Below are 14,636 nucleotides of genomic sequence, written 5' to 3' on the forward strand. Positions count from 1 at the left end.
ATTTCCTGGGAACTCCTCAGAGACTAGTCAGCTAGTGGGAGAAGAGAGGGAAGCATTTGTTCCTACATTTCCATCTTCTGCATGTATGATTGCAAAGTAGTTTGCTGGTGTCTCATGCTGCATGGTGGCTTTAGGCAATGCAAATGAAAGTGTACATTGAATTGGTCTCCATAGCAGTGGCCAGAATATGAGGTAGGGTGATATACAAGAGATGTTCTGTACTCTCCATGTGTGGTTACAGTTGGAAAAATGACAAATGGTTTTATTGTTCTTCTATTTTATCTTGCACGTTTATTAACCTTCGGTATAAACTTGTTGTTCACAGACATATTGAAATGTTTCCTTACTTTGAGGCTTTGTTATTTAGAAAATTTAATTACATAATTCACTTTATTCGTAGACAAAACCAAATGAATAAGGGATCAACAAATTAGATATTCCAGGGCAGAAATTTTAAAAATAATTTTCCATGTTACTGTCAAGTAGAGTCCTGCATGTAATGTAAATACTTCATAAATACTTCTGAGAGAAAGTATTAGGATAGAGGGCTGTGGATCAGGTTGCCTGCATTTAAATTCTAATTTTTCCTCTTTTTTAGTAGTATGACATTTGATACCTTAATATATCGGTGTGTGTCTTGGTTTTCCCATTTGAAAAACTAGTATAATGATAGTACCTCCCTCATAGAGTTATTATGGCAGGATTCAACGTGTTAACAGATAAAAGAAATCTAGAACAATGCAGATTTGCCAGTAAATCCTTTCTAAGTGTTAAGAAGCACTATTTTTATTTTTACTCAGGATGATTGCCTTGATTATGTAGTAATTGCTTGAGCAGTATATGTGTAGGTGAATATGTGTGTATGGACATCATTCTAGTTTGTATTTTTGTATTTTATTATTCAGAGTTTCTAAATAGTGGAACTTAAAGTTAGCAGAATTGCATATCTATTTTGTTTAATCAAATTTTAAAATACTTTGGATGTATACCGTTTCTTCCCTTGCAACCTAAGTCATTTAGTATTTTGTTGTCTGTAAATGCTATTTACTGTATTGCAATTCTTTCTGTTTTCTTGTGCAGGACCAAAAGATCTCAGATTGCTATAAGTGAAGGTATATTTGAACTTCCAAATCTCACAATTCAAGCTACAAGAGCACAGACACTTCTCTTGCAAGCAATATATCAAAGTTGGTCTCATCTTGGAAATGTCAGCTCTTCTGCAGTGATTGAAGCTTTGATAAGTGAAATCTTCCTAAGTATAGGTAAGAACACAATCTTTTTGATAACTGTATGGAAAATTTGTGTTAGAGGCAACTAATATTTTATTATGAAAATCCATATGTCTAGCATGGTCAACTTAAATTGTAATATGTTTCTGTGAATGTAGATATTTATAGCTTATGTTTAAAATCCAGATTATGAGTTAAGCCATCCAGTTTTATTTCCTCGTACCTATTTCTGCATATGTTTCATAATTGCAAAAGATTATTTTTTACCAGCTTCTTGTATAATTTACCCTTTGGATAACTTTTGAGGGTATCAATGTATGTGTTTGAAATGATAACCAAATTAAGTATAAGTACAGTATGTTTGATTATACTGGTAAAATGAAATAAATTCTTACTCATAATACTTGGTTAGTTTGGTAAACAATTTTTGTGTGTGTGTGTGAAAAGCATTAATCTGACACCCTTAAGGAGTTAACTACTAAAAATACAAATTTCTGCTTTCATATCACTATAAGAGATACCTTCATCTTATCACTCAGTTTGCATGTAAACAAAAAATTATAGAAGCTTTTTAAAGTTGTTTCAGTTCAAAATAATGTTATGTTTGTCGGTAACACAAAAGTAGTTTTTAAAGGTTATAATTTAAGTGTAATTATGCTTAAAGTAACATTATTTTTAATTTGTCTGTTAAAATAAAGCGACTTTTGTTCTTATATGATGCTTTTGAAGGTTTTAATTTCAGACCTGACATTATAATTAGAGTTTTCTTATTTGGCCTAGACATTAACTACTGTAAAATACAGGTTGATTATCCCTTATCCAAAGTGTTTGGTACCAGAGTGATTCAAATTTCAGATTTTTTTCAGATTTGGAATGTTTGCACATACATAATGAGATATACTGGAGCTGTGACTCGAGTCTAAATATGAAATTCATTTACATTTCATATACACCTTATACACGTAGTTTGAAGGTAATTTTATACAATATTTTTAATAATTTTGTGTGACTTAATCACATGAGGTCAGGTGTAGAATTTTCTACTTGTATCATGTCAGTGCCCAAAGAGTTTTGAATTTTGAAGCATTTCAGATTTTGGGTTTTCAGATTAGGGATGTTCGGGCTGTAGTAGTTTTGGTGCTGGCTTTTAGCATTATATAAAGAATAACAAGATAAATGTTGCAGTAGGCTAGAGGTTCTTCACTCGGAGCTTATGAAAGGACTTAGAGTTTTCTGAAGCCCCTGAAGTAGTATGCAGATTTTAGTGTGTATATAAACACATACAGACATACATATTTGTATCCTCTTTTTGAATTGAACTTACTGCTCCTGTCTAACTGAAACTTTGCACCCTTTGAACAGCATCTTCCTGTTACATACCCACCCCCACTCCATTCCGCCTACGTTTGGTAACCACCGTTCTACTCTAACCACCATTCTACTCTAACCAGCATTCTACTCTCTACTTCTATGAGTTTGACTTTTTTAGATACCACATTTAAGTGAGATCCTGCAGTACCTGGCTTATTTCACTTAGTATAATGTCCTCCAGGTTCAACTGTGTTGTCTTAAACGACAGAATTTCCTTCTTTATTTAAGGCAGAATAGTAATCTATTGTGGATATATGCCATGTTTTCTTTATCCATTCATCACTTGATGGATACTTATACTGATTTCATATCTTGGCTATTGTACAGTGAACATGGGTGTGCAGATATCTCTCTAACATGATTTCATTTTCTTTGGACATATACCCAGAAGTGGGATTGCTTATATTTTTAGATTTTTGAGGAACTCCCATATCGTTTTCCATAATGGTTGTACTAATTTTCTTTTTCCTTTTTTTTTTTGAGATGGAGTCTTGCTCTGTTGCCAGGCTGGAGTGCAGTGGCGCGATCTCGGCTCACTGCAACCTCCGCCTCCCAGGTACAACAATTCTCCTGCCTCAGCCTCCTGAGTAGCTGGGACTACAGGTGTGCACCACCACACCCAGCTAATTTTTTGTATTTTTAGTAGAGACAGAGTTTCACCATGTTGACTAGGATGGTCTCTATCTCTTGACCTCATGATCTGCCTGCCTCAACCTCCCAAAGTGCTGGGATTATAGGCGTGAAGGTTGCATTAATTTTCATTCCCACCAATGGTATTCTCTTTTTCTCCACATCCTTGCTAACACTTACCTTTCATCATTTTGAGAATGGCCATTCTAACAGGTATGTGGTTATATCTCATTGTGAATTTAATTTACATTTCTCTAGTAATTAATGATGTTGAGTATGTTTTCATATACTTGTTGGTCATTTGTATGAACCATTTTTATGTTGGCCGTTTGCATTGTTCATGAACCCGTTGGCCATTTGTCATCCTTTGAGAAATGTCTGTTCAGGTCCTGTGCCCATTTTAAAATTGGATTATTTGTTTTCTTATTATTGAGTTGAGTTCCTTAGATATTTTGGATAACAACTCTTTATCAGAGGGATGGTTTGCAAATTTTTCTCCCAGTTTCTGTGTTCTTCCTTCATTCTGTTAATTGTTTCTTTTGCTGGGCAGAAGGTTTTGTTTGATGCAGTCCCATTTTTCTGTTATTGCTTTCATCTCCTGTGCTTTCAGGGTTATAGTCAATGCCCAGACCAATGAAGCTTTGTCCATAAGTTTCTTCTAGTAGATTTACAGTTTCAGATCTTATATTTAAGTCTTTAATCCCTTCTGAATTGGTTTTTCCTCATGGTGTTAGATAAGGATTCAGTCTCATTGTTCTGCATGTAGATATCCAGTTTTCCCAGCAGCATTTATTGAAGAATCTGTTCTTTCCCCATTGTATATTCTTGGCATCTTCATCAAAGATCAATTGTCCATAAATGTGTGGGTTTATTTTGGATTCTGTCTAGTTTCGTAGGTTGATGTGTCTGTCTTCATGCCAGTACCATGCTGTTTTGATTGCTATAGCCTTTTAGTATAACGTCAGATAGTGTGATTTCTTCAGCTTTATTCTTTTTTGTTTAATATTGCTTTTGTTCTTTGAGGTCTTTTATTCCATATGAATTTAAGGAATTTTACTGTTTCTGTGAAAAATGACATTGGAATTTTGATAAGGGTTGCACTGAATCTGTATATTGCTTTGGGTAATATGGACATTTTAACATTAATTCTCCCAGTTCATTAGCACAGAATATCTTTCCATTTATTTGTATTTTTTTTTTAGTTTCTTTTATCAGTGTTTTATACTTTTCAGTATACAGATCTTTCATATCCTTGGTTAACTTTATATCCATGTATTTTTGTTTTTGCTATTATAAATGGGATTGTTTTCCTAATTTTTTTTGGATAGTTTTAGTTTTGGACATGTTAATGCATAAAAATGGTACTGATTTTTACATGTTTATTTTGTATCCCACAGCTTTACTGAATTCACTTATCAGTTCTAAAAGTTTTTGGATGGAGTCCTTAGGGATTTTTTTTTTTTTTTTGAGTCGGATTCTCCCTCTGTCACCCAAGCTGGAGTGCAGTGGTGTGATCTTGGCTCACTGCAACCTCCACCTCCTGGGTTTGTAACTGGGATTACAGGCGCATCACCACACCTGGGTAAGTTTTTTGTATTTTAGTAGAGACAGGGTTTCACCATGTTGGTCAGGCTGGTCTTGAACTCCTTACCTCAAGTAATTCACCCACCTCGTCCTCCTAAAATACTGGGATTACAGGTGTGAGCCACTATGCCTTGCCGGGATTTTTACATATAAGACCATATTGTCAACAAGTAGAGGCAATTTAACTTCTTTCTTTTCTATTACAATGCCTTTTATTTCTTCCTCTTGCTTAGTTTTTCTGAATAGGACTTCCAGTACTGTGTGGAAAAGAAGTAGTGAGAGTGAGCATTCTTGTCAGGTCCCTCATCTTTAAAGATTTCAGCATTTCATTCTTCCATATGATGTTAGCTGTGGGCTTGTTCTGTATGTCCTTTATTGTGTTTAGGTACATTCCTTCTATACCTAATCTATTAGTAGTTTTGATCATGAGAGGCTGTTGAATTTTGTCAAATGCCTTTTCTGCATCTATTGAGATGATGATATGACTTTTGTCCTTTATTTTGTTAATGTGGTGTATCATATTTATTGACTTGTATTTGTTGAACCATCCTTGCATCCCATGGATAAATACCACTGTATCATGGCAAAAGATTATTTTAATATGTTGTTGAATTTCATTTAATATTTTATTGAGAATTTTTACATCTATGTTCACCAGAGATATTGGTCTGTAAGTTTGTTTTCTTGTAGTGCCCTTGTCTGGCTTTGGCATGAGGGTAATGCTAGCCTTCTAAAATGAGTTTGAAAGTATTCTCTCTTCAGATTTTTGGAAGAGTTTGAGAAGTGATCAGTATTAGTTGTTCTGGTAGAATTCATCCAGTCCAGAACTTTTCTTTGATGGAGACTTTTTGTTACTGATTCACTCTTCTTACTCATTATTGGTCTACTCATGTTTTCCATTCTTTCATGATTGAGTCTTGATAGGTTAAATGTGTCTAGGAATTTATTAATTTCTTTTAGCTTATCCAATCCATTGGTGTAGCATTGTTCATAGTAGTCGATTCTGATGAGTTTATATATTTCTGTTGTTTCTATCAGCTGTAATCTCTCCACTTTTATTTTTAATTTTATTTATTTGAGCATGCTCCTTTTTCTTAGTCTATTGAAGGGTTTGTTTATCTTGTCAAAAAACCAAATTTTATTTTTGTTTATTTTTAAAATTGTTTTCCTAGTCTCTGTGTATTTCTGTTTTCATATTTATTTTCTTTCCTCCTGCTGACTTTAGATCTTTTTCTAGTGCCTTGAAGTATAATGTTTGATTGTTTATTTGAAATCTTTGTTTTTGATATAGGTGTGTATTGCTGTAATCTTCTTTCTTAGAACTACTTCAGCTTCATTTGATAGGTTGTGTATTTTGTGTTTCCATTTTCATTTGTCTCAAGATACATTTTGATTTCATCTTTTACCTGTTGGTAATTTAGGGACATGTTGTTTAATTTTCACATATTTGTGGTTTTCCCCAAGGTTTCTTTTTGGGGTGGTGAAAATATTCCGCAATTATATAGTTGTGATGGATTCACAACCTTGCATTAGGTTGGTACAAAAGTAATCACCATTATGAATGGCAAAAAACACGATTACATTTGCACCAACCTAATATATATGGTAAAATCCACTTAATTACACACTTTGAAAAAATGAGGGTTATGTTATATGAATGTTATCTTCAAAAAATATTTTAATTTGATGATTATTTAAGTAGACTGTGTTATTGCCAATCTTGTGGTCATTATTTTATATGGATATAGTATTCAAAATCTTACCTTTTTGATGCTAGCCCATCTATAAGTTAACTCTACAGTAACATCTTCCTTGGCATTAGCACTTATCACTGTCTGAAACTGTCTAATTCATTTATCTGTTTATTTGCTAAATTTCTATTTCCTGTGATGTTTTCTTCAGAGTATTTTTTGGTTTATTGTCTCACAATATTAATGTTTTTTTAATTTTAAACTTTTATTTTTATTAATTGGCTTAGATAGCCTGAACATTCATATTAGTAAGCTCATGAAATTATTATTTGCTTTTATAATTTTTCTTTTTCCTAGCCAAACCTATTCCATTTTTACTTTTCTGAATTTATAAAATGGACTGTGCTATGAAAAAGCATTTTATTTGAAATTTCCTATTCTAAAAATATTCTGTGTTTAAAAGAATGGTGGCATATATATTGAAAAATTGATTAGGTAAGTGACAACAGATTGATATTTGTAACCTGAAGTTCTGTCATTTAGAAACCTAAAATTAGTGGAACTAATTTTTGCATATTGAGGAGTTGAAGAAATTAGAATGATGTTAAGACATTTCTTTGCCAAACAATTTTATTTTTATCAAATGAAATGTCTATAAAATTTATAACAGATTAAAGAGAAATCATCAGCTAAGACAATTTTAAAAAGCCAGATTTCCAGGTGGTCAGTTTTCTTGTCTTTTTCCCCCCCGAGAACAAAACCTCATTCTGTGCTTTGTATTCTTATGGTGTGCTTAAAGGATTGTGCCTTCAAATAGTTCTATCTAAAGATCCAGGAAATGTGTATGTATTTAGGGTGTAAAGTTTTAGCATTTTATTATTTTGCATCTGAGGACTCTCATTACATAGTACTCAGCACTGTTAAGCTTTGTTTAATATGTTTTGTGTAAGTATGTGATCCTTTGCTTTACAACTAGTTTCCATTTCCCACATTAATAAAGAGATTATACAAGCTGTGTACATTTTTGGATCTCTCAGACTTATGTTCTGATAATGTGTGAAAGAAGAACCATTATTATTATTATTATATATTTTTTTTGAGATGGAGTCTCGCTCTGTCACCCAGTCTAGAGTGCAGTGGCGTGATCTCGGCTCACTGCAAGCTCCGCCTCCCGGGTTCATGCCATTTTCCTCCCGAGTAGCTGGGACTACAGGTGCCTGCCACCACGCCTGGCTAAGATTTTGTATTTTTAGTGGAGATGGGGTTTCACCATTTTAGCCAGGATGGTCTCGATCTCCTGACCTCGTGATCCGCCCACCTCGGCCTCCCAAAGTGCTGGGATTACAGGCGTGAGCCACCACACCCGGCCCAGAACCATGATTTTTAAAGTCTACGTTTGAGTGTACACCACCTTTCATCATAATCTCATGCCTCTAGCCTACCCTCCTACTTGCTGTCTTAATTCATATTATTGATAGTTACCTACCAACAATATCCAGTTTTTTCCTGTGTATGGCTTTTTCTTCTATCTGGAACCTAATTCTGTTTGATTACATTCTCCTACAGTTTCCTCTCTTCTTTGAGCACTAGCTTTATTTTAACATTAGTCTTTTTCCTTTAATTTAACACTATGCTAATTACAGTCTACTTGTACTTCAGAAAAATTATGTTCTCTTCCACATTCCTACCTTTTTTTCAGGTATTCTCCCCTCTTCCATGTCAGAAATATTTTATTCTTTCTTTTCCTTTCCCTTCCTTCTGTTAAGTTTTTAAAAACAGTTTTATTTAGATAAAATTTTTGTACCACACTGTTTATTCCTTTTCAGGTATGCAGTTTAGTGGCTTTTAATATATTCACAGAGATGTGTATCCATTACCATAGTCAATTTTAGAATGTTTCCAGCATCTCTGAATGAATCCTTGCATTCCCTAGCTATCACTCCTGGAGCCTCCCATTTTCTCAGCAATAGGCAAATACTAATCTACCTTTTGTCTATATGGATGTGCCTATTGTGGATGCTTCATATAAATGAATTACATAAAATGCAGTTCTTTGTGACTGCATATTAGTGCATTTTTCCACTTAGCATACTATTTCAAAGTTTGCCCATATTATAGCGTGTCAGTGCTCATTCCTTTTTATTGCCAAATAGTATTCCGTTTTATCCATATACCATATTTTGTTAATTCATTCATCAGTTGATGGACCTGTGCATTGTTTCTGCTTCTGAATATGGTGAATAATGTTGCTTTGAACATTCAAGTACAGGGTTTTTTTTTTTGTGAATGTATGCTTTTATTTGTCTTGTGTATATATACCTATAAATATAATTGCTGGGTCATATGGTAATTTTATTTGTAACCTTTTGAGGAGCTGCTAGACTGTTTTCCAAAACAGCTGTACCATTGTACTTTCCATTGGCAATGTGTGATGGTTCTAATCTCTCCACTTCCTCATCATATTGTTATCTGTCTTTTGTGTTCCAGCCATCATTGTAGGTGTGAAGTGGCATCATTATGATTTTCATTTTCATTTCCCTCATGGCTAATGATGTTGAGTATCTTTTTGTGTATTTATTAGCTATTTATATCTCTTCTGTGGAGAAATTATTCAAATCCTTTGCTTATTTTAAGATCTGCCTCTTTTTCTTTTAAATTGTGAGAATTCTTTGTATATTTTAGATAAAAGTTTCTTATCAGATATGATTTGCAAATGTTTCCTGTAATTTTGTGGGTTGTCTTTTTACTTTTCTGATGGTGATCTTTTGTCTAATTTTTTTCATTACCCTCAAGTACATCTTCTTTACATTGGACCTTGTTATCATTTAGGAATGGTTTATCCCTTTGATACTGATATTGATTCTTGGTCATCATCATTACTTTTAGTCCTTTTATTTTTTTCATTTTTTTAATATCACAGAATCCTTCTTGGTCTTATTCTTTAGCTTCATTCCCATTGGCCAACATTTTCTATGACACTATAATTTTAGACTATTTTTCTTTCCTTTCTCAGTTTATCTTTGTTTTCTCCATGCCTGTTCTGTCATTCCTGTTTGCAAATAAGAAATGTGTATATGTTTCACGTTTACTACCACCAAAATAACTGTATCTGACCTGAATTAAACTGCTACTGATTTTTGATATTCTTATAAAATGCATGTATATAATTGAGTTCCAGTTTTACCATTTCTTTCATTATAAATTGTGATTTATTAGCAAGTTTTGAAATCAACTTCATTGATTACTACTAAGAATTTGAAAAGACTAGAATAGAAACTTTGTGCCTCAGTCTTCTCATTCTAAATGTTGGACTAATATGCCACCAAAAGCAATAACAAATTTAACTTCAAGCATCAAAACTGCAAAGTGCTTTTAGTAAGAAAAGTTTTTCTTTGATAAATGCTATATCCAAAAGTAAGAGATAAATTTTGAGTGTTGAATCAGTCACTAATTTCTATTTTGTGAATGAGTTTAAGAGGCTTTAAGAGAATATCTGTGGATGTTGAATTATGTTTTATAATGCTACAATAATGAATCCTTCTTCCTCAGCTCTTGCAAAAATCAAATTAAAAGTATATTAAAATAAAAAATAAAATGTTATATGCTAGTGCTTTAGGGATTTGATTTTGTGCATTGAATTTTATTAATCTTTATGTTACATAAAATACTGGTTTAGTGAATGTCTTACTATTTCTGTTGCATATTATTTTCACTTTTCAACTATTGACACTTAGGAAAGATCACTGAATTGGAGTGTGAAGATTTTCTCAATAACTATATATAACTAAATAAAGGTCAGTTTGTTTCATTAAGTTTTAGTTAATTTTCTCATCTATAAAATAATGAAAATATGTTTATAGCTGCTCATAGAGTTCTTGCAAATGCCAAATATATTATTGTTTGTGGGCTTAATCTGTTGTTCTTGTCCTAGACATAGACCTTGCTGGAATCATCCATCTAAAGATATTACCTATGGAAGTTGTTCTAGAACATAAAGTTCTTGGAGACTGAGGTAACAACAGTCAGAATTGGAGTCTAGGTGATCCATTATTTTAGTTGCAAGGATGATAGAGTGAAGGTAAATTCAAAGAGTAAGCCAAGAAAGAATATAGGATAATGAATAGATATTGATGAGAAAAGAATAAAATTCAAGACATTGGTTAGGTCTAGTTGTTTGAACTGAGTGAAGAAAGTATACATTTGTGCCCTGTTAATGTAGCTATTTACAAGAGGCCTCACTAGGCTCACAGAAACGTATGATGAATAAATATTTTCAGTTCTACAGATTCCCAAGGGGAGGGAGTCAGTAGACCTGTGAATGGACGTGACAATGCAATGGGATATCTAGAAGAAATGGGTAAATTCCTGGACACATACAGCCTCCCAAAACTAAGCCAGAAAGAAGTCAAATCCATGAATAGACCAATAACAATTTCTGAAATTAAGGCAGTAATTAACAGCCTACCAATCAAAAAAAGCCCAGGACCAGATGGATTCACAGCTGAATTCTACCAGAGGTACGAAGACGAGCTGGTACCATTCCTTCTGAAACTATTCCAAACAACAGAAAAAGAGAGACTCCTCCCTACCTCATTTTATGAGGCCAGCATCATCTTGATACAAAACCTGGCAGAGACACAACAAACAAAAAAATGGGCATGGTGGCTCATGCCTGTAATCCCAGCACTTTGGGAGGCTGAGGCAGGTGGAACACGAGGTCAGGAGATCGAGACCATCTGGCTAACACGGTGAAACCCTGTCTCTACTAAAAAAAAAAATACAAAAAATTAACTGGGCATGGTGGCGGGCACCTGTAGTCCCAGTTACTCTGGACGCTGAGGCAGGAGAATGGCGCGAACCCAGGAGGTAGAGCTTACAGTGAGCGGAGATCACGCCACTGCACTCCAGCCTGGGCGATGGAGCGAGACTCTGTCTCAAAAAAAAAAAAAAAGAAAAAGAAAATTTCAGGCCGATATCCCTCATGAACATCCATGTGAAAATCCTCAATAAAATACTGGCAGACTGAATCCAGCAGCACATCAAAAAGCTTATCCACCACGATCAAGTCGGCTTCATCCCTGGGATGCAAGGCTGGTTCAACATAATGCAAGTCAATAAACATAATCCATTACATAAACAGAACCATTGACAAAAACCACATGATTATCTCAATAGATGCAGAAAAGGCCTTCAATAAAATTCAACTCCCCTTCATCTAAAAACTCTCAATAAACTAGGTATTGATGGAACGTATCTCAAAATAATAAGAACTATTTATGGCAAACTCACAGCCAATATCATACTGAACGGGCAAAAGCTGGAAGCATTCCCTTTGAAAACTGGCACAAGACAAGTATGCCCTCTCTTAGCACTCCTATTCAACATAGTATTGGAAGTTCTGGCCAGGACAATCAGGCAGGAAAAAGAAATAAAGGGTATTCAAACAGGAAGAGAGGAAGTCAGATTGTCCCTGTTTGCAGATGACATGATTGTATATTTAGAAAACCCTATCGTCTCAGCCCAAAATCTCCTTAAGCTGATAAGCAACTTCAGCAAAGTCTCAGGATACAAAATCAATGTGGAAAAATCACAAGCATTCCTATACACCAATAATAGACAAACAGCCAAATCATGAGCAAACTCCCATTCACAATTTTTACAAAGAGAATAAAATACCTAGGAATACAGCTTACAAGAGATGTGAAGGACCTCTTCAAGGAGAACTACGAACCACTGCTCAAGGAAATAAGAGAGGGCACCTACAAATGGAAAAACATTCCATGCTCATGGATAGGAAGAATCAATATCGTGAAAATGGCCATACTGCCCAAAGTAATTTATAGATTCAGTATATCCCCATCAAGCTACCATTGACTTTCTCAACAGAATTGGCAAAAACTACTTTAAATTTCATATAGAACCAAAAAAGAGCCTGTATAGCCAAGACAATCCTAAACAAAAGGACCAAAGCTGGAGGCATCATGGTACCTGACTTTAAAATATGCTACAAGGTTACCGTAACCAAAACAGCATGGTACTGGTACCAAAACAGATATATAGAACAATGGAACAGAACAGAGACCTCAGAAATAACACCACACATCTACAACCATCTGATCTTTGACAAACCTGACAAAAACTAGCAATGGGGAAAGGATTCTCTGCTTAATAAATGGTTTTGGGAAAACTGGCTAGCCATATGCAGAAAACTGAAACTGGATCCCTTCCTTACATCTTATACAAGAATTAACTCAAGATGGATTAAAGGCTTACATGTAAGACCTAAAACCACAAAAACCCTAGAAGAAAACCTAGGCAATACCATTCAGCACATAGGCATGGGCAAAGACTTCATGACTTAAACACCAAAAGGAATGGCAACAAGAGCCAAAATCGACAAATGGAATCTGATCAAACGAAAGAGCTTCTGCACAGCCAAAGAAACTATCATCAGCGTGAACAGGCAATCTACAGAATGGGAGAAAATTTTTGTAATCTGTCCATTTGGCAAAGGTCTAATATTCAGAATCTACAAGGAACTTAAACACATTTACAAAAAAAAAAAAACCCTATGAAAAAGTGTGTGAAAGATATGAACAAACATTTCTCAAAAGAAGACATTTATGTGGCCAAGAAACGTATGAAAAAAAGCTCATCATCACTAGTCATTAGACAAATGCAAATAAAAACCGCAGTGAGATACCATCTCGCACCAGTTAGAATGGCGATCATTAAGAAGTCAGGAAACAACAGATGCTGGAGAGGATGTGGAGAAATAGAAATGCTTTTGTTGGTGGGAGTGTAAATTTGTTCAACCATTGCAGAAGATAATGTGGCAATTCCTCAAGGATCTAGAACCAGAAATACCATTTGACCCAGTCATCCCATTACTGGGTATATACCCAAAGGATTATAAATCATTCTGCATAAAGACACATGCATTTTTATGTTCATTGCAGCACTATTCAGACTAGCAAAGACATGGAACCTACCCAAATGTCCATCAATGATAGACTGGATGAAGAAAATGTGGCACATATACACCATGGAATACTGTGCAGCCATAAAAATGGATGAGTTCATGGTTTTTGCAGGGAGATGGATGGAGCTAGAAACCATCATTCTCAGCAAACTAACACATGAACAGAAAACCAAACACCACATGTTCTCACTCATAAGTCGGAGCTGAACAATGGAAACACATGGACACAGGGAGGGGAACATCACACACTGGGGCCTGTTGCGGGGTAGGGGGATAGGGGAGGGATAGCATTAGGAGAAATATCTAATGTAGATGACGGGTTGATGGGTGGCTCGAACCACCATGGCACATGTATACCTTTGTAACAAACCTGCATGTTCTACACATGTATCCCAGAACTTAAAGTATAATAATAATAAAAAAATATGAAACTTTATACTTTCATTTACTTTTCACATACTTTACAGCTGTCTGCTTAGCATTTTTCATCTAGTGAGCTGTATAATGTAAGGACTGGATACCATTAAGGTTACTTGGATAGACTGAGTTGGCTCACCTATTTTAGATTGATATTTCTCATTTATTAATTTCATTGGCTTCTTACCAGGAATATTGTTGTTGGCAGGTTATATATCCTTTTTTCCAGATGGGAACATTTATACTTAGAACAATTTAGTGTTTTTCTTAAATATCATCCCGCAGCTATTCACTGACTTAAGTCATTTTTTGAAGCCAGGCCTTTGGAATTTTCTGCTACTATTATGTCTGCAATACCAAACTACCTCTGGTAAATGAGATCAGAAATACAGTAAAATGTGTTACTTCATTAGAAAATATTAATGAAATTATAGCAAATATTGGAAATTTAATTAAAATAATAAATTATAAAGGATAAATCAGAGATTAAAATTTGAGCTAAATATGTATTATTAATCAGGTTATTGAATTATATATTTTTGTTATTCGTGTTTCTGATGGCTCTTAAATCATAGAAATTCTAACCCTGTCTTTTTGCGAGAAGATTAAATATAAAGTCACACATGGCTTTGGTTTTGCTCTGGAAAACAAGGACTTGCTACCACTTTTCCTTGTTCAGAAGTTCATTATTTTGTTGACAGTGTAGTTTCATTAATCTGGTATTTGCAGGGA

The 14,636-nt window shown here is 34.4% G+C and overlaps 1 protein-coding gene across 23 annotated transcripts in view; it reads left to right on the top strand.

Annotated features, from left to right (window-relative positions):
* VPS13B (vacuolar protein sorting 13 homolog B) overlaps positions 1-14,636 on the top strand; it is a 915,151-nt gene that overhangs the window by 187,388 nt on the left and 713,127 nt on the right. For all 23 annotated transcript variants that reach the window (XM_063669399.1, XM_054497603.2, XM_054497598.2 and 20 more), the window contains exon 17: positions 1,081-1,262. In XM_063669399.1, the coding sequence (XP_063525469.1) occupies positions 1,081-1,262 (182 nt within the window). The remainder of the gene's footprint in view (positions 1-1,080; positions 1,263-14,636) is intronic.

Source organism: Pongo pygmaeus, chromosome 7, assembly GCF_028885625.2.
Source record: "Pongo pygmaeus isolate AG05252 chromosome 7, NHGRI_mPonPyg2-v2.0_pri, whole genome shotgun sequence".
NCBI lineage: Eukaryota > Metazoa > Chordata > Mammalia > Primates > Hominidae > Pongo > Pongo pygmaeus.